Raw genomic sequence first — 24,344 nt, 5'->3', positions numbered from 1 at the left:
ATATTCCATGATTTAAGTTAATTTTCTTCAGAAAAAAAATGCAGTTTTGTCAATACACACTGACACCAACAAATTTGGTGATTCAAATCCAACAAGTAAATGATTTAAAGTGTGGGGGGGGTGTCCTTCTTGACTTTGCTTATGAAAACTTGCCTGCAAAGGCCCTCGATCAAGATGCCACACTTTTTTCCATTCATGCAAAAGAGTTGACCAATCATGGAGCGAGCCGCTTCTTCCAGCAGTAGGAGGAGCTACCCTCAAGCAGACGTGGCAGCCCGACACGTCATCAAAGTGAGACTGATTGTTCATGGAATATCGAGCCGACCCAGCTAGCGGGTGAGTGCTAGTCTATTTATGTCACATTAATACTTTTGTATACATTTAATATACAACTATACGCGTTTACCTCAAGTTTAAGTAAACTTACCGAGCTTTTTTAGGAAGTCGATGTTGCTTCGCCTATGTAATGAACATCCTTGTACACGTGTACTGTACAGCTGATTCGAACAGTAGTGTTTTCATTGGTTTTGCTTGTAGGATGAGGTTATAATGTATAGTATTATTGCTATTCTAGTTGTAGTAGAAGTAAAACAATTACGCATTGGTTCACTACAAAAGGAGGAAGGGGTAGTATCGCCGTTTTACTGAGATTGTGTTGCAAGTATATGCTACAAATGTTAACTATTTCCCCTCTGTTTACTTTACATTCAATATATAATGTATTCAAAGTTCACCCACTGTTTAAATGCCGGGTTTTTGTGATCTCCAAAACTTTACCAAGGTGAGTTATTACAAAATTAAAAAAAGGTGAGAAAAGTCGTTTGCAGAAGTGTGCTAAACCCCTTTTAGCGTTGGCTGTGTTTACAATCAACCATTCATTTTCATGTGAGTTTAAAGCAACACTAGGTAACTTTGCAGCCTTAATAAAATATTTTCATAACATTTGTGCTGAATGACACTTCTTTTATATCTTGAGGGCGTCTGTATCGCTTTCACCGGCACAAATTAAAGGAGGTTGGCAGGAACCCTGCCACACACAAAAAAAAAAAACTACAAATGTGCCGCCTGCTTTACGGCATATGTCACTTCTCCCTTTCCCCATTCATTATAAAGACTGAAGTCGTTTTATTTTCCTCCTCAGACAAAAAGTCTTGTCTGAGGAGGAAAATAAAAAGATACACAAAGCCTTGTCTTGCTCAAAAAGCTCAATCTTGGTCTCATCTGACCAAAGCACACGGTCCCAGGCTGCTTTGGTCAGATGAGACCAAGATTGAGCTTTTTGGCAACAAACACTCTAAGTGGGTCTGGGGTAGGCCTGTCGCGACAACAAATTTTAGGAAGCGATATATCGTCTCATAAATTATTGTCGATATGCAATATTATTGCCATTTTTGCTAGCCAATTCAACCACTAATGTAATGACAATTCATTCTAATAAAACACCCATTCGCTGCAATAAATTGTTATTCTTAAATAAAACACAAAATTAAAAATAATATTTGAATTAAAAAATGCATAATTTGTCATTTGAAAGCTATCTAAGTGCAGAATCCAATGCCATTTTTGTTCTCAGACAATTGGAGCCCATCAAATGTGTTGATTTGATCCAAAATGTCCTGCAAAGTGTGCATGTTAGCAAATTTGAAGCCAAATTATTCATTGCTAATCAGATTTTTCTTAATGGGTGTCATTTTAAGGTTAGTCTTCGTGTAGAATGTGAAGTAAGTGAGATTTCCAGAAATCTTTATTTACATGTTAAACAATACGTGCTTTTGAATTGTTCACCGGAAGTACAATTGCTAAGTCGCTAACAGTAAGCTTTGCACTCAGTAGTCTTCTGTTTTTGTAATACTTGTGGTGTCTGTAATAGATTTTCTTTTTTTTCGCATCGTTTGCAAATGCTGTAAACCAGCGAGTATCCATGTTTGTCGTATCACCTTTAACCACAAGTTTGCGTCTTGGAAAAGCCTGCCAATGTTTTATAGCAGGCTAAAGTTGTTAGTGCATTGTCTTTTTTCCATTAGCCTCAATGTAGCAATGCTAGCGTTTACAATGTTTAATATAGATGTGTTTTCTTATTTTGTATGTTTAAACTTAATTCTACAGTGCCTTGATGACCAGTAAACAACTGTGAAAGGAACTGGAGTCAATATACGCGCATGCACAAATGTATGCACGCATGCTCGCGGCGATAAATCAATCAGGTAAATTACCACCCTCGGTTATATTTACCGTGCGATTAATTGAGTTATTGCATATTGCGATAGGCTTAGTCTGGCGTGCCACGAAAGATGCGCATGCTGAAAAGCACCTCATACCCACTGTGAAGTATGGGGCTGTTTCGCCTCCAAAGGCCCTGGGAACCTTGTTAGGGTGCATGGTATCATGAATGCTTTGAAATACCAGGACATTTTAAATCAAAATCTGTTGCCCTCTGCCTGAAAGTTGAAGATGGGTTGTCACTGGGTCTTTCAGCAAGACAATGACCCTAAACATATGGCCAAATCTACACAGAAATGGTTCACCAGACACAAAATCAAGCTCCTCCCATGGCCATCTCAGTCCCCAGACCTTGTTTTGTTGGCAAAAGGGGGTTGTAAAAAGTATTAACACCAGGGGTGCTAATAATTGTGACACACATTATTTGATGTCAAATAATTATTTCTTTACGTGGGATTTTTTTCCCCACTGACTAAATGCACTTGTATTGAAGGTTGGATTTTTCTCTTTTTTTCCATTAAGGTCCCATATTATTTGAATTAAAAAAAAATATTAGAAGCTAAAAAAATACATCTTTACCAGGCCGAGGTTGCGCTAGACTTTTTCGTTGTCTGTCATTTTGACTGACAGTGTCATAAAAATCCGGTCATAATCTATTTTTACCCGTCACTTACATTTTTAAAATGATAATAATGACATATTCCAATAGTATTTAGTTTTCATTCATTTTTAATTAATATTCTGTCCGAACAAGCTTAACAAGAGGCAAACAGACAGCGGAGTGCACCAATCATCGACGGGCAGACGTGCCGTTAGCAAAGCGACGAGGGCAGGACGAGGGTCTTGCGCGCGGAAGTAAACATACGAGGAGAGCGGAGTATTTTCAACATAGCTAGCGCGAGACAAACTGTTGTCAATGACTCGTGTCGATGTGTTTTAGCTCATTTAAAACCCACTCATGCATTGTCGCGCTCATTCTGTAATGGCGCCGTTTTACCTATATAGAGAGATAAAAGGCAGCGTAAAATGAGTAGAGTGAATTTTGGAAGCCTTTGGAGCTTTTTTTTAATTGGCTAAAGCCATACAATCACTCTCCCTACGATTAGAAATATTGTGGGAAGCAACGACGGCTGTGTTAGATCATATACCAAGAACTAGATGCGAATGACAGACTTTCCCGCGCTAGTAAACAGGCGCCATCTTAAAGCAGTAGACTTCTCTGGAAGAAAAAAAAAAAAACAAATCGGCAAAATCTTGACTTGAATCTATCTTTAAATGATGAAACAGTTTTAAAAATTCCACGTCGAAAGTAGACAGAAGGGAAATTATGGAATAACGGGAGCAATTTTAACAATTTTAACAAATTTAACGGTTGATTCACAACATTAAATTAATTGAATGTAGTTTAAAGCTGCTGATACAGAATGGGGACTGGAGTTTTTTATTTAATGTTATTTTCGTATATTTGTTTACTGCTATATGTTAACTTGATACTGAAATAGTAGTGTGGTTAGCCTGAGAGTATTTTTGAACAATTTTGGAACTAATGTACAAAATATAAAATTAAAAAAAAGAGAGAAAAAAGGAGGGGGGTGCATCAATAATCGTTTTATAATCGAAGCGGAGCCTCTGAATCGTAATTGTAATCGAATCGTTAGGTGCCCAAAGATTCCCAGCTCTAATGTTGAATGTATATATTCGTCCGAGTTTTATTCATTTTTTTCTTAATGCATTGCCAAAATGTACAGTCTATGATCGGGAAAAATTATCGGGAATGATTGGAATTGAATCGGGAGCAAAAAAAAAAAGCAATCGGATCGGGAAATATCGGGATCGGCAGATACTCAAACTAAAATGATCGGGATCGGATCGTGAGCAAAAAAACATGATCGGAACAACCCTACTTCTGAGTGATGTAAATTATACAGTATAAAGTAGCAAAATTTGTTTCCTCTGCTGTTAATTACAGTTAGATTACGTGGACGTTGAAGGCCAATGAGATGATGGAAGAGAGCGGGATTGAGACTACACCTCCAACAAGCCCGACACCACTAATAAATGCAGCTGTTTCAAGCAGCCCTCCACCAATCAACATGGGTAAGGCACGCAAATGGATTCTAGTGCTTAGGTTTTACCGTATTTCATTCCATAAGTACCTTCTTGTTTTGATAAAAACGATAGTCTTACAATTTGTGTTTCAGCTCCATCAAGCCATCCTTTCACTGTAGGCACCAGCTCAGTGTCCATTAATTCCCCCTCAACCAGTGCTCCACTCGCTCCGGCTTTTACCAGTCCCATGACTCCGCCATCCATCTTTCCTCCTCCTTCTTCAGTTGCCACCCCCTTCAGCACCAATGTTTCTATCTCGGGTCCTCCCCTGCCCTCTTCCACTGGACCACCTCCTTTTCCTTCTAGTGCACCGCCAGTTGGGCCTCCTATTTCCAGTTTTTCCATGAGCGCAGGATATGACATCACTCGGGGTCATGCGGGTCGAACACCGCAAACACCGCTGATGCCATCTTTTTCTAGCCCGACCGCTATTCCGGGTAAGTTCTGTGCAACAGCTTTCTCGTCATTGATCATACATTTAATTCCGGAGTCCAGGTTATTTTGTAGTTTAGGAATTAACTGAGAAAATACAGTTACCAGTAAGCAAGGTTTTTGTCATTGAAACTGACTTGGGTCTCTTAAAAGCCATTGCTAAAAAAACCAACTTAAATACTTAAATCACACATCAGTCAATCAATGGACCTATTGCAAAGCCCCACCCCCTTGGAAAACTCGGACAGCCGAAAGCTCTTTCAAATTTTCACAGTGACTTAGTGAACGAACGATTTGTGGATGATGGCGGGAGTTCAGATTTCTGAATTTGCACTACCACAACAGGCAATAGACCTGTTTTTGTTTTTTGTTTTTGTTTTTTTAAAATGAATATCTAATGTATATTTATTAGGGCTGTCAAAATTATCGCGTTAACGGGCAGTAATTAATTTTTAAAATTAATCACGTTAAAATATTTGACGCAATTAACGCACATGCCCCGCTCAGACAGATTTAAATGACAGTACAGTGAAATGCCCACATGTTGTGTTTTATGGAGTTTTGCCGCCCTCTGCTGGCCCTTGGGTGCGACTGATTTTATAGGCTTCAGCACCCATGAGCATTGTGTAAGTAATTATTGACATCAACAATGCTGGGCTACTAGTTTATTTTTTGATTGAAATTTTTACAAATTTTATTAAAACGAAAACAATGAGAGGGGTTTTATTATAAAATTTCTATAACTTGTACTAACATTTATCTTTTAAGAACTACAAGTCTTTGGTCCATGGATCGCTTTAACAGAATGTTAATGTTAATGCCATCTTGTTGATTTATTGTTATGATAAACAAATACAGTCCCTATGTACAATATGTTGAATGTATATATCCATCTTGTGTCTTATTTTTCCATTCCAACAATAATTTACAGAAAAATAGGGCATATTTTATAGATTGTTTGAATTGCGATTAATTACGATTAATTAATTTTTAAGCTGTAATTAACTCGATCAAAAATTTTAATCGTTTGACAGTCCTAATATTTATACTATTTCGTAGAGGTGGGAATGTTTGGGCACCTAACGATTCAATTACGATTACGATTCAGAGACTCTGATTCGATTATAAATCGATCAGTGACGATTTTAATTTTTTGTACACTATTTCCAAAATTGTTCAAAAATCCTCTTAGGCTAAACAAACTACTATTTCAGTATCAAGTTAACCGTTAAAAACAGTAAATAAAATACTCAAGTCCCCATTCTGTATCGGCAGCTTTAAACTACATTCAATGAATTTAATGTTGTGAATCAAGCGTTAAAGTTGTTAAAATTGTTAAAATTGCTCCCGTTATTCCATAATTTCCCTTCTGTCTACTTTCGACGTGGAATTTTAAAAACTGTTTCATCATTTAAAGATAGATTCAAGTCAAGATTTTGCCAATTTTTATTTTATTTGATTTTTTTAGATAAAAAGTAATTAGGTTCGCTACAACAGAGCCTTCCAGAGAAGTCTACTGCTTTAAGATGGCGCCTGTTTACTAGCGCGGGAAAATCTGTCATTCGCATCTAGTTCTTGGTATATGATCTAACACAGCCGTCGTCTGTCATTTCACATCTAGTTCTAGATATATGTGATATCTACCGTAGCCGTATGTTGCCGTATGTCTGTAGCAACAAGCAACTGGACGCTGTTTGTAGCGGCTGACGGCCGAAGTCAGGTATTATTGTTTTCTTTTTTTTAATCTAGCGGCATGAGTTGAACATGATATTTACTCTCGGTTCGCTCCTCATTGCATCCTGAAGACCATGCTGTGTTTTATTTCCGCTTTACCTGGTATAATCGGAATTTGGATGTCTGTGAATCGTTCTCGAATCTTCCACGGCCGAATCGTGAATAATCTAAGAATCGGAAATTTCGCACGCCTCTACTATTTCGTTTTATATATAAATTTGTCTAGAAGCAGACAAAGAAGGTTGCAGTAAGCAGTGGAGCGGTATGTCAATGGTGTTAAACTTGCTAGACTACAGAGTGGAGACCATTATTATAATCGAGGCGAAATTCTACCGAACGTCACTTAGAGACGAGAATGCCCAACAGGCCAAATATCCATCTAGGTATAATGTTAGCTACTTAGTAACATTATGTCATGTGTTCATGTGTTCTGCCAAATTTTTTCTCAAAGCTTTAGCGGCGATGAAATAGCAGTCTTTTACAATCAATTGGATTCTCAATGTTATCCAGAGATGCTAAATAAACCAGGTTTCCCCAACACATTAAAGATTGCGGGGCTCCGCCTCACCAAAATAAAAGCTGCCACGCCTTACAAACAATATATTCTTTTTGTATTGTAACTATGCGCCTTAGCTCCCCAGTCCGATCGTCTCTTAAGGGTTTGTGACGTAGGTGGAAGCAAGTAGGAAGAATGTAAATTCAGTGGGAGGAAATGTCATGGCTTTTCCATCATCCACAGGTGTGGTGTCGAACCCTATGGTTCAGCAACCTGCTATGACTGGAGGTTTAGATGCCAGATCCCCGATCACGTTCCCTGAGGAGCAGGAAGATCCCAGAGTATTCTCAGACCAGGCTGGTGGAGGAATATGGGGATTTTTTAAGGTAAGTGTTATTTTGCTCCCCCACCCCACTCCTCTTATTATAAAATTCCAGTTACGCTTCATTTTAAATTATTGTGCATTTTGATAGTCTTCTTGAATCTTCCAACTTATAAAATGTATTTGTTATATGTCTGAGTTAAACTGAGTATGATTGCCATTCACTATTTTGTAAAATAAAAATATACGGTAATTTACGCACTATAAGGCGCACCTGACTATAAGCCGCCACCCACCAAGTTTGGCACGAAAACAGCATTTGTTCATAGATAAGCCGCAAAGGACTAAAAGCCACATCTGTCCTCACTGTATTATGGGGTATTTACACCAGAAGATATTAACCTTTAACACTTGTTTGACAGCGACATCATATGACTGTCATAAGACCAAATAAACAACCATGAAGCTTTGAAGCAACTGGCTGCAAAGCTTCAGTACCTCAAGAAGCTTCATTTGCCCATCAATGCTCCCTGCGGGAAGACAGTAAACCTCTGCTGCCACCTGGTGTCAACACTGTTTTTGTCCAACATGCTTCCTAGCATGCATTGCAGCGCAAAAGATGTACATAACAATCAAAATTCTTGTTCTGTGCTAATTATTTCTTCAGTTGCTGTTCCAGTTGTTTCATTAATTGCCACTTATGGTATTTGGTAACACTTTATTTGACAGTGGCGCCATAAGAATGTCATTAGACAATCATAATTATGACATAATAATGTCATGAGCATTAATGGATGCTTATAACAATGTCATTTAGTGTTACCCGACAAATTATCTCAAGTATTTTAATGGATGTAAAGGATCCAAGATGGACATAAATGGAGTTAGTGACATAATTTGACGGTTGACACTTAATGACTTCTGTCATAAGCGTTCAGTATTGCCTATGAAAGTGTCATGTCATAATTATTACGGTCTTATAACAGTGTTACAATGCCGCTGTCAAATAAAATGTCACCTATTAACCCAAATAAATCAACAAATAGGCCAAGTTGGACTATAAGCCGCAGGATTCAAAATGAAGGGAAAAAGTAGCGGTTTTTAGTCTGAAAATTACGATAATTACAATTTAGATACGGTAACGAATGTTGCACTTTTTTTGCTTGTTAAATTATGTGACAGTCATATTCTTTGTGTTTTTCTTTACTCTAGGGCGTCGCTGGGAACCCAGTTGTTAAAACAGTCTTGGATAAGACCAAGCATTCAGTAGAGTCAATGATTACCACTCTAGATCCTGGCATGGCTCCGTATATCAGTAAGCATGTCTTCTGATCACGACTCAAAACATACCTTTTAGTTTCATAAAACAGCCGATGTTACTAAAGCCGTAGCAATTATCTAATCTAGGCTATGTACAGACATCAGCTTGAAATAGAACGATGTTGCATTCATTTGAAATTCTTTAATCACGCTCTGAATAGGTCAAGTCACATGGAATCTGATATTTTTTCAAATTTGATCTATAGATCTGTTAGACTTGCTGTCTAAATGTGGCCTAATTCAGTTGGCATGGCACGTAATCTCTGCCTTGTAGATGATTTTGAGATATGAAAATGTTGACAATTATAACAAAGGATGCGTTCTCTCTCTGTAGAATCTGGAGGGGACATTGACATTGTGGTGACATCAGATAAAGAGATGAATGTTGACGCAGTACGAGATGCTTTTCAGGAGGTATTCGGAATGGCCATGGTTACGGGGGAGATTGGTCAGTCCAACATTGCACCACAGCCTGTTGGCTATGCAGCGGGCCTTAAGGTCTGTTCTCTTTTCAAAAACATTATTAATGTGTCTTTATGTAAAGTTTATATAGTAACATTGTTGTTTTCGTGAAAGAAGAGACTAGCGATGATATTACGTTGACGAACTAAGGATGTCCCCATCGCATATTTTTGCACCCGAGACAGAGTCACCTTATTTGGCAATCTGCCGAGTCCTGATCCGATACCGATAAGTTTTTTTTCCATTTGAACAAAAGTCCCAAACTTTTTACAGTGCTTTTTCTTCTGCTTTTTCCAGGAGTGTTGCGGAGTATAAAACATATATTTTTGTATCTTTTGGCAATGCCATTGTATTTCTGGATTACAGGTAGTCCCCGGGTTACAAACAAATTCCATTCCTTTGCTGGCAACGTAACTCAAATTTTTGCGTAAATCAGAATAAACCCTTTAAGTACCTCTAGATACCACATAAATTGCAAAATAACTATCCAAAAACATGTACTATACGTCATATTAATAAAAATAAAGTTTAAAAAAAAAAAAAAAGGTAACTTTACTTAGCATCAATGCTGGTGGATGGTGAGGTAAAAGGTACACCGAGTATGCTGGCTTGTTCACAAGTGGGGACACAAGTGTTCTTTCATTGAGGATTACCGTAGCAGTGTTGTTTTTGGTAGCCATTTTAATTTTAGTCTTTGTTTTTTGAACGAAAATACTTTTTAGTCTTAGTCATATTTTAGTCATTTCAAAATGTGTTAGTTTTAGTCTGGTTTTAGTTGACGAATATTCTCGCTAAATAAGAAAATGAATATACAGTGGGGCAAATAAGTATTTATTCAACCACCAATTGTGCAAGTTCTCCTACTTGAAAAGATTAGAGACACCTGTCATTGTCAATATGGGTAAACCTCAACCATGAGAGACTGGATGTGGAAAAAAAACAGAAAATCACGTTTGATTTTTTAAGAATTTATTTCCAAATTAGAGTGAAAAATAAGTATTTGGTCACCTACAAACAAGCAAGATTTCTGGCTGCCAAAGAGTTCTAACTTCTTATAACGAGGTCTAAAGAGGCTCCGCTCGTTACCTATATTAATTGCACCCGTTTTAACTCATTATCGGTATAAAAGACACCTGTCCACAACTTCAGTCAGTCACACTCCAAACTCCACTATGGCGAAGACTAAAAGAGCTGTCGAAGGACACCAGAGACAAAATTGTAGTGACTGAATCTGCAATAGGTAAAACGCTTGGTGTAAAGACATCAACTGTGGGAGCAATTATTAGAAAATGGAAGACATACAAGACCACTGATAATCTCCCTCGATCTGGGGCTCCATGCAAGATCTCATCCAGTGGTGTCAAAATGATAACAAGAATGGTGAGCAAAAATCTCAGAACCACACAGGGGGACCCAGTGAATGACCTACAGAGAGCTGGGACCACAGTAACAAAGGCTACTATCAGTAACACAATGGGCCGCCAGGACTCAAATCCTGCACTGCCAGACGTGTCCCCATTGCTGAAATGAAGTCAACACCGTTATTCCTATTACAAGCACAGCTCACGTGCTAATGCTAAATTGAATAGTTCGCTAAAACACTGTTTTTCTTTTTCACCACTCTTCAACATAACTGACTTAACAACAGAACTCTTATCACAAATCTTTGTCCATAACAATACTGTTCTGGCTAGTTTTATAATTTTACATGTGGATTTCTCCAAAATGTGAATGACTAACTTTAAATTATCCGGGAGTGTTATTTTTCTTAGACAACTTACTTGGAAGCTTCTGGAAGATTTTTTTAACGTCTCATGTGCCGCTCTGTCTTTCAAATGAGTGGGTAGATCAAGAGATGGCGTACACGGCGCCGTGGTGCACAGCCTAAACTCGGTGCTCCATTTACACCAAAAAATGTGGAAAATACATATTAAAATGATAATGGATCGTTTGCTGAACAAAACTATAGGTCTATATCTTAGGGTGACCATATTTTGATTTCCAAAAAAGAGGACACTCGGCCCGGCCTCGAGATATTTGAATTTTACTCGCAGTTCACTCAAAGATGCCTATATCCCTTTAATATATTTAATGTGTGCCTCCTCAGTCTGGACAGAAAAATTCAGTTTTATTAAAAAAAAAAAAAAAAGTCATATAGTATATATTATATACTATATGGAAATAGGTTTTTACTTAACAGGCTTTATTCTTGTAAAAAAAGAAAAAAGTAAATAAAATAGCATGCAGATCCGTATAAATATAGTACAGTCAATACAGACACACAGTAGGCTTGTGCCACATAACATTTTTCATAAATTACTATCATGACAATTGTCGTTGAGAAATTGTTATTCCCACTCAATGTTCTAGATTACACGCAAACAATAACCAAAATAAACCGACAAACTATTCAACCAGCATGTTTGCAAACGCAGCAGTTCAAAACTACGTTTCCCATAATGCCTAGCGCGGCTTAGCTCACTGATAGCTACCCTATTAGCGAGGCAAAATCAAACTTTGGTATCTAAGTTTACAATCATCGGTAGCGCAACGATTTGACATCAAACGGGATTTTACAGATCATGCCACTACAAAGCTCCGACAGAAGTCAACAGTTGCCATTACATACGTATTTATCGTTAAAAAAAAAAAACTTAACAACTGGGCAGGCTACTGGGCAACAGGGCTACTTAAAATATAATACTAACATTAAACCAAATACACGAACTCAGAACAATTAATACAAGACTAATACAACATACTGTATCTCTTTGTACCCATATATTGTATAATATATAACAGAAGACACATGAGCCACATTAACAGAAGATAAACTTACAGAAAGGTGTACGGAGCACGATAAACGTCTCTTAAAACTACTCCTTATTCTAGTCTGTAACTGCCTCTTCTCTTGCCAAACCGTCAGCCCAGCAGATGGCGGTAATGGCCCATAATACAAGGGGTAAACTGTACTCCTTCTCCCGCCCCTACTAGTAGGAGCCACGACAACACAGGCAAGCGCTGCCCCCCAGCGGCCGGAGATATTCTCTTCAAATTGGTCCCGTGAAAAATCATAAAAACCGGACATTTTCATGAATTTATAAAACCCGGCCGGATGACGAGGACACGACGTGAAAGGTGGACATGTCCGGGCAAAAGAGGACGTTTGGTCACCCTACTATATCTTAAAATGAAACGAAAGGTTTCCGTTGTCGTTGACGAAAACAAAACTGTACTGTAGTTTCACTTTAAAACCACAGAACACTTTAACCTATTAGTGAAAAAACAGGTAAGTCGACGTGACTTATGAAGCTTATTTAGAGCTTGATTTCAGCAACTTAGTTGATGTCAAGCTGCTTATGCTACACAGTTGCTTGCTGCATCGTGTTCTACTTCCTTAGTAGAAAACAGAAAGCGATCAGATTGGGTGTGCACTCTCTGTAATTAAACGTATAAATTACACCATTTTAATGTAACTTGTAAACAATTTATTATTAACAACAGTCCCAAGAAATTTACAATGACGACAAGAAAACATTGCACGCAAAAAAAATGTTGCACATCATGTACATTTTCAATTAACCTTAATGAGACAACAGCGCCTCTTATTGGCGAAGCAAATATTTGCAGGGAAACTTGACAGCTGAGAAAATACAGAGATTAAACACACACTCAACACTGCTATGTGACTAAAAAAAAATGTACTGGAGACAAAATGGCGGATGAGACTCTGGCGTCGTAAAATCGCGTAAGTCAGGTACGTTGTAACCTTGGGACCACCTGTATTCTGTTACTCTTTTGCCCTTAAAAACTAAAAAAATCTACAAATTAGGCCTGAATTATATTGGAAAAAATTAACATTGCGATATATTTGCCAAGCCTCCACACTTACTTTGTGCATTGGTTACACTAGGGTGACCAAACGTCCTCTTTTGCCCGGACAAGTCCTACTTTCACGTAGAATCCTCGTCGTCCGGGCGGGTTTTATAAATTCATAAAAATGTCCGGTTTTTATGATTTTTCATGGGACCAATTTGAAGAGAATCCCTCCGGCCGCTGGGTGGCAGCAGTTGACATGGCTCCTACTAGAAGGGATAGAAGGAGTAGTTGTTCTTGTTTTTGTTGGCAGTTTACCCTATCATGAGGCATTACCGCCATCTACTGGGTTGACGATTTGGCCACAACGCCTGCCCAGTGGTTAAATTTTTCACGATAAATACGTATATAATGGCAACTGTTGACTTCTGTCGGCGCTTTGACTGTAAAATCCCATTTGGTGTCGCATCGTTACGCTGCCGATGATTGTAAAGTTTTATAGCAAAGTTTGATTTTTGCCTCAGCTAACTATCAGTAAGCTAAACCACGCTAGGCATAATGGGAAACGTAGTTTTGAACTGCAACATTTGGAAACATGCTGGTTGAATAGTTTGTCAGTTTTTTTCGGTTATTGTTTGTGTGCAATCTAGAACATTGAATGAGAATATACATTGAATGGGAATAACAATTTGTCAAGGACAATTGTCGCTATAGTAATTTATAAAAATGTTTAGTTGACACATAGCCTACTGTTTGTATGTGTATTGAGTGGACTACATTTCAATGGGTCTCCATTATATATACAGTGCCTTGCAAAAGTATTCGGCCCCCTTGAATCTTGCAGCCTTTCGCCACATTTCAGGCTTCAAACATAAAGATATGAAATTTAATTTTTTTGTCAAGAATCAACAACAAGTGGGACACAATCGTGAAGTGGAACAACATCTATTGGATAATTTAAACTTTTTTAACAAATAAAAAACTGAAAAGTGGGGCATGCAATATTATTCGCCCCTTTACTTTCAGTGCAGCAAACTCACTCCAGAAGTTCAGTGAGGATCTCTGAGTTATCCAGTGTTGTCCTAAATGACCGATGATGATAATTAGAATCCACCTGTGTGTAATCAAGTCTCCGTATAAATGCACCTGCTCTGTGATAGTCTCAGGGTTCTGTTTAAAGTGCAGAGAGCATTATGAAAACCAAGGAACACACCAGGCAGGTCCGAGATACTGTTGTGGAGAAGTTTAAAGCCGGATTTGGATACAAAAAGATTTCCCAAGCTTTAAACATCTCAAGGAGCACTGTGCAAGCCGTCATATTGAAATGGAAGGAGCATCAGACCACTGCAAATCTACCAAGACCCGGCCGTCCTTCCAAACTTTCTTCTCAAAGTAGGAGAAAACTGATCAGAGATGCAGCCAAGAGGCCCATGATCACTCTGGATGAACTGCAGAGATCTACAGCTGAGGTGGGAGAGTCTGTCCAAAGGACAACAATCAGTCGTACACTGCACAAATCTGGCCTTTATGGAAGAGTGACAAGAAGAAAGCAATTTCTCAAAGATATCCATACGTTTAAAGTTTGCCACAAGCCACCTGGGAGACACACCAAACATGTGGAAGAAGGTGCTCTGGTCAGATGAAACCAAAATTGTACTTTTTGGCCACAATGCAAAACGATATGTTTGGCGTAAAAGCAACACAGCTCATCACCCTGAACACACCATCCCCACTGTCAAACATGGTGGTGGCAGCATCATGGTTTGGGCCTGCTTTTCTTCAGCAGGGACAGGGAAGATGGTTAAAATTGACGGGAAGATGGATGCAGCCAAATACGGGAACATTCTGGAAGAAAACCTGTTGGTATCTGCACAAGACCTGAGACTGGGACGGAGATTTATCTTCCAACAGGACAATGATCCAAAACATAAAGCCAAATCTACAATGGAATGGTTCAAAAATAAACGTATCCAGGTGTTAGAATGGCCAAGTCAAAGTCCAGACCTGAATCCAATCGAGAATCTGTGGAAAGAGCTGAAGACTGCTGTTCACAAACACTCTCCATCCAACCTCACTGAGCTCGAGCTGTTTTGCAAGGAAGAATGGGCAAGAATGTCAGTCTCTCGATGTGCAAAACTGATAGAAACATACCCCAAGCGACTTGCAGGTGTAATTGGAGCAAAAGGTGGCGCTACAAAGTATTAACGCAAGGGGGCCGAATAATAATGCACGCCCCACTTTTCAGTTTTTTATTTGTTAAAAAAGTTTAAATTATCCAATAAATTTTGTTCCACTTCACGATTGTGTCCCACTTGTTGTTGATTCTTGACAAAAAATAAAAATTTTATATCTTTATGTTTGAAGCCTGAAATGTGGCGAAAGGTTGCAAGGTTCAAGGGGGCCGAATACTTTTGCAAGGCACTGTATATATATAAATATATATGTAATTTTTTCAAAATGCATTTTTCCATCCAGAGTGAGGGGGCACACTTTAAATATGTTAAAGTGATATAGGCATTTTGAGTGAACTTCGAATAAAATTCAAGTATCTTAAGGCCGGGCTGAGTGTCCTCTTTTTTGGAAATCAAAATATGGTCACCCTAGGTTACACTGGTGCGCCTAACTTTTTTCTTAAGGTGCGCCACTACAAAATGTAGGCGCACCCACATTTTTCATTGATAGTAACTAATAGCATCACTAATAGCAAGTATCTTCCAAGCTTTGGATTGTTCAAATGACCAAATGACTTGCTTTTGATTCTTTTGTGGTGTTAGGGGGCTCAGGAGCGCATTGATAGCTTGCGAAGATCGGGTGTGATCCACGAGAAGCAGCCAGTGGTCTCAATGGAAAAATTTATTGCTGAGCTCTTTCCTGAGAAGTAAGACACTTATTTGAAGATACTTTGCATTCTTACACGATCTCTCCTGATGTGTTGACATATTTGTGAAGGAATTCAAGTGCTTTTTAATCAGGGCTGCCATATTTGAATATGTTTTTAATTGATTATCCTATCGATGACTGAAAAAGAAGCCCACACCTTCTTTTCGGACCAAAATCTGTACACAAATTTCATAACTTGAAAATGCTGGTTTTGTCTTTAGGTGGTTTGACATAGGCTGTTTGATCCTAGAGGACCCTGTTCATAACACCAAAGTGGAGGTCTTCACCCAGGCAACGCCAGTGGCACTAGAATATGTCCAACAGGTATCTATGCTAGTGTTCATTTTGTTTAATAATGTGGTGGGTTTTGATTTACTTTCATGACTTAAAGCGGAAATGTGAAGTAAGGTTGGCCAACCATGTTTTTGAATAATATCAATGGCTAAACAATTATAAGTAGGGTTGTTCCGGTCATGTTTTTTTGCTCCCGATCCGATCGTTTTAGTTTGAGTATCTGCCGATCCCGATATTTCCCGATCCAATTGTTTTTTGTTTTTTTTGCTCCCGATTCAATTCCAATCATTCCCGATAATTTTTCCCGATCATATACATTTTGGCAATGCATTAAGAAAAAAAATGAATAAAACTCGGACAAATATATACATTCAACATACAGTACATAAGTACTGTATTTGTTTATTATAACAATAAATCCTCAAGATGGCATTTACATTCTTAACATTCTTTCTGTGAGAGGGATCCACGGATAGAAAGACTTGTGACTTTGTATATTGTGACTAAATATTGCCATCCAGTGTATTTGTTGAGCTTTCAGTAAATGATACTGTAGCCCTGCCCAAATGCATGATGGGAAGTGGAACCATGACTGTGTGTCGAAAAAATCAGTTGCTACCTTGCTTCGCCACGTTGCTTCCCATGATATTTCTAATCATAGGGACAGGGATTGTCAGGCTTTAGCCAATTAAAAATAGGTTCCAAAGGCTGCCAAAATTCACTCTACTCATTTTACGCTGCCTTTTATCTCTCGATATAGGTAAAACTGCGCCATTACAGATTGAGCGTGACAATGCGTGAGTGGGTCGTGCAGCGCATGCATTAATTGCGTTAAATATTTTAACGCAGGGGTCTCCAACCCAGTCCTCAAAGCCCACTGTGGGTCCTGGTTTTTGTTCCAGCCGATCCAGCAGAGACAGTTGAACCAATGAGGCTTCTGTTAAAACAAGCCACACCTGACTGCAGTCAACTGATTGGACTTGTAAAACACCAGATTGGGGAAAAAGTGTTGTAATCTTGTTTGGTAGGAATGAAATCCTGCACCCACAGTGGGCCTTTGTGGAATAGGTTGGGGACCCCTGCTTTAACGTTATACATTTTAAAAAAACGTTAATTACCAACGTTATCGGGATAAATTTGATAACCCTACCTAAAGCCTATACTAAAGACTCTGGATGAGTGTAACATATTATGTCTGTAACGTTAAATACAATTGAATGTATATATTCGTCCGAGTTTTATTCATTTTTTTCTTAATGCATTGCCAAAATGTATATGATCGGGAAAAATTAACGGGAATGATTGGAATTGAATCGGGAGCAAAAAAACATGATCGGAACAACCCTACTTAGCAACATACTAGGGACATTTTCCAATTAACATGACTTGATCCTACTGCTGGACAACTGAAAGGCAAGGAGAAACAAACTATCTCTCTTCCCCTCTCGCTCTAAAAAATAATTTGCGCACAGAAGCGCGTCCTCCAGGTCCCTGCCTTACTCATACACAAATTTATTTTCAAGTCTTTTGAAAAGGAATAAATCTCTCGCTCAGTAGCCAGCTGCATCTATTATAACGTTGTGCGTGCGTCCGTTAAAGGCGTCCGTGCGGCAGATGTGACTTGAATTTCGTTTTACTAGCTGCTGTCATAAAGTTATTTGGGAAAAATCATAGTTTTTTAACATTTATAAATCGTAATCAAATTTTCACGTGTCGAATCGCATTGCATCTAATAGTCGATTTTTTTCCCACCCGCACACCCTTATTCAACACATGATCGCTAATAGCCAAATGAGTGACAAATGTGTTATTAATAATAAAAAGTCAAGATATTTGGTTAAAATTGAATATTCATCAACATGCTTGTATTTCAGTTTGGGAAGTAATACCTACACGAAATGAAATCTACATGAAATGTGCTTTTCATCTGTATACAGGCTCAGTCCCTAACCCCACCCGACTATAGCCTTCGTTGGTCCGGTCTTATGGTTACAATAGGTGAAGTCCTAGAACGCAGCCTGCCCAACACCAATAGGACGGAATGGCTTCAAGCTATGACGGGGATGACACAACGACAGATGATCTACAGTGCTGCCAAAGCATTGGCTGGAATCTACAAACAGAGGATGCCACCCAGGACTGAATGAGGCTCTACTCATTTTTGTGGCTGGAAATATTTGGAGACGTTTTGAAAGAGTAGCAAAACTGGCATTGGTCAGTCAGATCACTCATAACTCCAACCGCAGTGGAAAAAAAAACAAGAATTAACATTCCAATTATCATCGGGATTTTGCTGTTGCATATCATGTAAAAAAAAAAACATGTTTTTGATGTCCTGACTATGTTATTCCTGAGACAACTCTTTTTCAATACGACAAGAGTAAGCTAAGCCTTCCACATGATTCAGTCCGCTAGTAGCAAATAGAACACTGAAACTGAGACCTGAATCTTTGTGGCCAAAAATGTCAAGAGCCTTAATGCCTTAAAACATTATATGAAGGATCATCTCTGACACATGTAAGAATAAAATGAATACAACCGAGAGTTTTTCCAGAAGTCCCATTCTTGCAATTTCATTTCACGCTGTGCAAATTGTTCACGCTCACACATTTGGGTGGGAAAGATCTTAAAGGGGACAGTAGGAAAATGATCAAAAAATTTTTTTATAACTCCTTGTACTGGGAATGAAATGCAGTGGGGCAAATAAGTATTTAGTCAACCACCAATTGTGCAAGTTCTCCTACTTGAAAAGATTAGAGAGGCCTGTACATGTCAACATGGGTAAACTTAAACTTCCCATCATAAACAGAGGCGTCACGTCCCCATTAGGCTAACCAGGCAATTGCCTAGCCAGCAGGGGCCCCCAGAGGGACAACAGATTTAGCTCCCGAGCTTTACTGCACTGTCGCAACGACAAGTGTAGGGAGTGTTTCATTACCATGGAATCATTTGGCAGATTATCTAACGCAGACATGTCCAAAGTCCGGCCCGGGGGCCAAATGCGGCCCTTGGTCCAATTTCATCCGGCCCCCAGCCTCTGTCATAAAATCAATAACGTCTGGCCCGCACACAGACTTAATAAATTTGTCAGCAGTACTGCTACCAGCATATGAAGTAGCTTGCACACTAAATGCTGCTCCTCATTTACCCACTAAAAGGCAGCAGCACTCTAAGCAACATTACCCGTGTGACCTTTCACTCCCAATTTTCTAAAATGGCGACAATCAACAAAAATAAGAAAGTTGACTGCGATGGCCGATGCTTCAAGGATACTTAGAAATTGGACTTTTACTTCACCAAAATACGCAACAACTGTGTCTGTCTCATTTGCATAGAGACAGTTGCGGTTTTTAAAGAGTTCAGTGTGAGGCGATATTACCAAAAAGGACACGCTGACATGTACGACGAGATTACAGGGAAGATACGTAGCGAGAAATCGAAGCAACTTGAAACTAGTTTAATTTCACAGTAGCAGTATTTCGCAAGAGCCCGAGAGTCGAAAGAGAACGCCACAAAGGCTGGTTGCGAGATTGTTGAAATTATTAATTTAAAAAAAAAAAATAAAGCAAATGTGACACACAGAATGGCTTGCTAAAATATATTGTTCTACGTAAAGGACGTCAGCCAAGGTCGGCCCCCCACATTTTTACCACACCAAATCTGGCCCCCTTTGCAAAAAGTTTGGACACCCCTGATCTAACGAGTCTGTTATCAATCCCAATCGGCATGAACCATGTCACGTAGTTTATACATGTTTAAGTAAGTCTAATCAGCTATTAATACCACATGATTGTTGAAAGAGTGACTCACCAAGTTCTCTCTGAGAAGTCCTTGCTGAGTTGTTGTACGTTGATTTTCACAGGGCACCTCATTATTCATGTGACTACTTAAAGAAATTGTGATTTTTCTCAAAAAAAGTCTATTAATGGGTCAATCGTATTCCTCGTCGAATACTATAAGAAAAACATAACATATGCATCTAAAATAATCCTAAACGATTTAATTAGCAATTTTAATACTCCTTTTAGCAAGTTCCTTGGGTATGCGTACGTTCCCATAACAACCAGTCCTGTTATTGTCCTATGTCACAAGCGCTGCGTATTCTGGGAGCGAGCATAGGCGCATTTCACATCTATCACATAGTGCTTAGTTTTTGCGACTTTTATGGCCAAGACGACCGCATGTGCACGCAGCGCGCACTCACACACCCCCACCTTTGTGTTCATTTTACTGCGCGAGTATGTATGTGTGTCATGTGACTCAGAGTGAGACTGGGTGGCGATCTGGCTTTTTTTTAATTGGCAAAATGAAGAGAAGTTATCCTTCTGGAAGCGAAAAAAGAAAGGAAAAAAAAGCAGAAGAGAAAAGGAAGCAAGACAGCTGTGAGTGTACTATGTTACTGTAGTTTTATGTCCTAATGTAGTAGAAGCACTGCAGACTACTAGTAGTAGTAGTATTTTTATTTCCTAAACCAATTAACTGCCTTGTTGCAACTAGCTTGTTAGCGTTGCAGCATGCTAGCATTTTTTCATACATAAAGATGTTACCTAGAACATAAAATCAGTGTTTAGAATCAACATACACATTTTCATCTGGGAATTTTTTCAGATGGTGTCAGTCTCCCCCAGCAGGGCTGGCCCAGGCCATTTGGAGGCCCTAAGCAAAAAAAATGCAAAGGGGCCCATATTTTTGGCCCATCATATCGTCACAGTGTACTGTGAAACCCATACATGCAATCCAACCCATACGTCCATATTTTGTATATTAATCAGATTTTGTTGCACTGCATACTTCAAACTTCTCACCCCAAATGACTGTCAGTACTTACAGTAGATAGCGCCAAACCTTTTTCTAAAAGAGGAAAGAAAGAAGTTATGGAAGAACTTTTTTTTTTTTAAGCTTGTAATCAAGTATCAAAACTCACAAACGTCAAATAAAGCAAGCTGCAGTAAACAAAATTAGGGCTGCAGCTATCGAATATTTTAGTAATCCAGTAATCGACTGAAAATTCTATCGATTAGTCGAGTAATCGGATAAAACAAATATATTTTTAGGTGAAGAGCAATTATAAATATATATGAGAAAACAAGACATTTCATCTAATCTTGAACCATTTTCAGTCAATCAATGTCTTTATTTTCGATGTATATTGTTGAAAACAGCCAACAATTGCATCTCAGATGTAACTAGAATTAAAAAAAAAAAAAAAAGCCTAATTCACTGCTTTCACTCAAAAAACTTTTAGATCTTATTAAAAAAAATATATATATCTTACCTAAAAATGTAATTACGCTTGATAACACACATCACTTGAAAGCTACGTGTTTTTCCCACGTGTTTCAATTGAATTTCCATTTGTGTCAAGCTGTTTTTAAGTTCTAGTTAAGTTTTAAGTCTAAACTATAAGTACTGATAGGATTTTGAGTTTTTGCAGTGTTCAAAATAAATGTATGATACAGGCTGTATTGGAGCACATTAGGGACCAGTGCTTCTTGGTGTTTTATCCAGCAATGACTACTGAGCTAAAATTGATAGTTAGCATGATTAAGTTTTTATTTTACACCCTCATCACTCCACAATGCTATGTTATGTTAAAGCCTGTATGTAAGACACGTTAGCCACGCATCGACAGTGGTCATAATTAATAGAAACCTAGCCCTGCGCAGGGCTAACGTTACGTGAGCTAGTAGCGACAGTAACGTTAATCTTATTTATTAGCGCTTAGCGCTCTTTATTAGGGCTTAGCGCTCTACTGCTTTAAGATGGCGGCTGTTTACTAACGCTGCCCAGACGCGGCCGAGTCTGTCAATATGCATCTAGTTCAACATACATGTGATCTCTATGAGACGCATCAGACGCTACCTGTACCAACGTAGCATCGTGCGGGCTAGTATTTAGCAACGTCTGCATCGTTTGTGGCGGCTGTCGGCTGCAGTAAGTTTTTTTTTTTCCTTCTTCCTCTCCGCACGTGACAGCGCGTTGTCCCGCATTAAAAGTAGTCCGAGCAAAACGTGATGCCTAGAGCTGTCAAAATAAACGATTACTCGAGGTGAATAAAATTACTCGGATCAGTTTTTAAACTTGAGTTACTCGAGTTGCTCGAGTACTCGTTTCAGCTCTAAACAAAATAGAATATAAATTAAACAATTGCCAGATTGGGGGCCCCCTAGTGGTCAGGGGCCATAAGCAGGTGCATAGTCTGCATATAGGCTGGACCGGCCCTGTCCCCCAGGGCAGTTGTGGTTACAATAGAAGATTACATCCACTGAGTGTGGATTGAATGGATGATGCAATGGGGGGGGGGGGGGGGGGGGCACTTTGAGTGTCCTAAAAAGCGCTTTATGAGAGCGAGGCGTTATTAGACTTTTATTAAATATGCTCCAAGTCCAACTGTCCCCCTTACTTGCACACGCTCGAAGGGCCCCATTTTGCTCGTTGCCTGGGGCCCCTGGGTACCCTTGCTACGCCTCTGTTTATAAATATTATTGTAAGTTAATTTTATTGCTGACACTGCATTTTGGGGTCATCAACTTGTTGTGCCCCCCCCGGCCCAAAAGTCAAACTCCGCCTATGATTAAAGGACTTTGTTTTTTGTAAAGCGCATCATCATTGCCATCATCATTCTGGCAGGGTACGTTCAATTTATACGCATCAGAAATCCTAAACTTGAACAATAAAGACTCCGCCTTTCCAAGTGAACTACCAGAGAGCGTATATGAACTTTTCAAACAAACCCAACGAAATGGAAAGGATAAAACGCGTCGAGCTTTGCCATTGCTTATTTCTAAGCAACGTAAAGTTTCTTTGAACTGCTGAGCAGGAAATTCCTATCATTTGGAGGAGTATCATCAGGCACTGCGAAACTTAAGTGAAATAGTGTTAGTTTGACAGCCTTTCTGAAAAGCTAAATCATGACTAGCTTAACGGCATCTCCGACTTGCCAAAGAAGCACGTGCAGAGGCAACGTACCGCCCGGCTCGAAAAGAATCACCAGATTGCAAGAGAAACAACAGCTCAGGAACCTCAATGACCGTCTGGCCGTGTACATTGACACAGTCCGAAATGTAGAGTCTGAAAAGGATAAGATCAACTTAGAAATGACTCAAATAGAGGTGGCGAAAACCCGGCAGTTATGTAAGAAAATAGACGCGTATGAGACTGAGCTCGCCGATGCCAGAAAGAGTTTGGATGATTCTTCTATGAATCGAGCCTGGCTACAGATTGAACTGGGAAAACTCAAATCTGAGCATAAAGAACTGTTACAGAGGTAAGTAAATCTTCTATTATGACGAAAGGTAACTGAGGGCGAAAGTCTTTATTTCCCGAGATGTTGTTTAAAAATAATGCAATTTAGGCTAGCTAAATGTTTTACACTTAAGCTAGCTGTCACTTGTCCATATCGTTTAAAATTAAAATACACACTTCGTAAAAATAAATAAAAACATCAAAGTTCAACCAGTGACGTGTGTCAAAGCAAATGTTGTTCAAGGGGGACGTGTTACACTGGCAGTTTTTTTTTTTTTGGGCGGGGGGGCAAGTAGGAGGTACATTTGTGTCTTTATTATTCTATCCAAAAAAAAGTTGCTTCAATCAAAATACATATTTTCAATCGAAGAAAAGGTCACTTCAATCAAAAAAAAATGTTTGAATGCAAAAATAAATTTTAAACTCAAAAATATGTATTTGAAAACTATTTTTCTTTGATTTAATTTTTTTTTTTAATTAAGTCGTTTTTTTTTTTTTTTTTTTTTTTTTTGATTGTAACAACGTTTTTTATTTTTCTTTTAAATATATACAGTTGTGGTCAAAAGTTTACATACACAAAATGTCATGGCTCTCTTGAGTTTCCAGTTATTTCTACAACTCTGATTTTTCTCTGATAGAGTGATTGGAACAGATACTTCTTTGTCACAAAAAACATTCATGAAGTTTGGTTCTTTTATGACTTTATTATGGGTAAACAGAAAAAGTGATCAAATCTGCTGGGTCAAAAATATACATTCATGGATCTGAAAAAGCGAATCATTGACTTGAACAAGTCATAAAAGTCACTTGGAGCCATTTCAAAGCAGCTGCAGGTCCCAAGAGCAACAGTGCAAACAATTGTAAGTATAAAGTGCATGGCACTGTTTTGTCACTGCCACGATCAGGAAGAAAACGCAAGCTATCCCCTGCTGCTGAGAGAAAATTGGTCAGGAGGGTGAAGATTCAACCGAGAATCACCAAAAAGCAGATCTGCCAAGAATTATAAGCTGCTGG

At 38.8% G+C, this 24,344-nt stretch overlaps 2 protein-coding genes across 5 annotated transcripts in view; both read left to right on the top strand.

The window, feature by feature from the left end:
• The first annotated feature begins 187 nt into the window (after positions 1–187).
• On the top strand, positions 188–18,622 carry prrc1 (proline-rich coiled-coil 1). Of its 3 annotated transcripts, none has more exons than XM_057819904.1 (9): positions 188–336; positions 4,190–4,317; positions 4,422–4,766; positions 7,235–7,377; positions 8,526–8,628; positions 8,968–9,131; positions 15,686–15,789; positions 16,013–16,115; positions 18,023–18,622. In XM_057819904.1, the coding sequence occupies exons 2-9, from the start codon at positions 4,221–4,223 to the stop codon at positions 18,230–18,232; spliced, it is 1,269 nt and encodes a 422-aa protein (XP_057675887.1). In that variant the 5' UTR covers positions 188–336; positions 4,190–4,220; the 3' UTR covers positions 18,233–18,622. The 3 variants fall into 3 exon arrangements, with proteins under 3 accessions (XP_057675887.1, XP_057675888.1, XP_057675889.1); XM_057819905.1 differs by lacking the exon at positions 188–336 and adding an exon at positions 2,184–2,204; XM_057819906.1 differs by lacking the exon at positions 188–336 and having other exon boundaries at positions 4,402–4,766.
• Positions 18,623–22,807: 4,185 nt separating this feature from the next.
• The window catches only part of lmnb1 (lamin B1), a 37,657-nt gene continuing 36,120 nt past the window's right edge, over positions 22,808–24,344 (top strand). The window contains exon 1 of one of the 2 annotated variants that reach the window (XM_057819591.1): positions 22,808–23,352. In XM_057819591.1, coding sequence (XP_057675574.1) covers positions 22,997–23,352 — 356 coding nt within the window. In that variant the 5' untranslated portion in view covers positions 22,808–22,996. The remainder of the gene's footprint in view (positions 23,353–24,344) is intronic. The other variant, XM_057819592.1, reaches the window with a different exon arrangement.

The sequence above is a fragment of the Corythoichthys intestinalis genome, chromosome 17 (assembly GCF_030265065.1).
Source record: "Corythoichthys intestinalis isolate RoL2023-P3 chromosome 17, ASM3026506v1, whole genome shotgun sequence".
NCBI lineage: Eukaryota > Metazoa > Chordata > Actinopteri > Syngnathiformes > Syngnathidae > Corythoichthys > Corythoichthys intestinalis.
The sequence above is the reverse complement of the archived record's forward strand: the minus strand, read 5'-3'. Positions and strand labels throughout refer to the sequence as shown.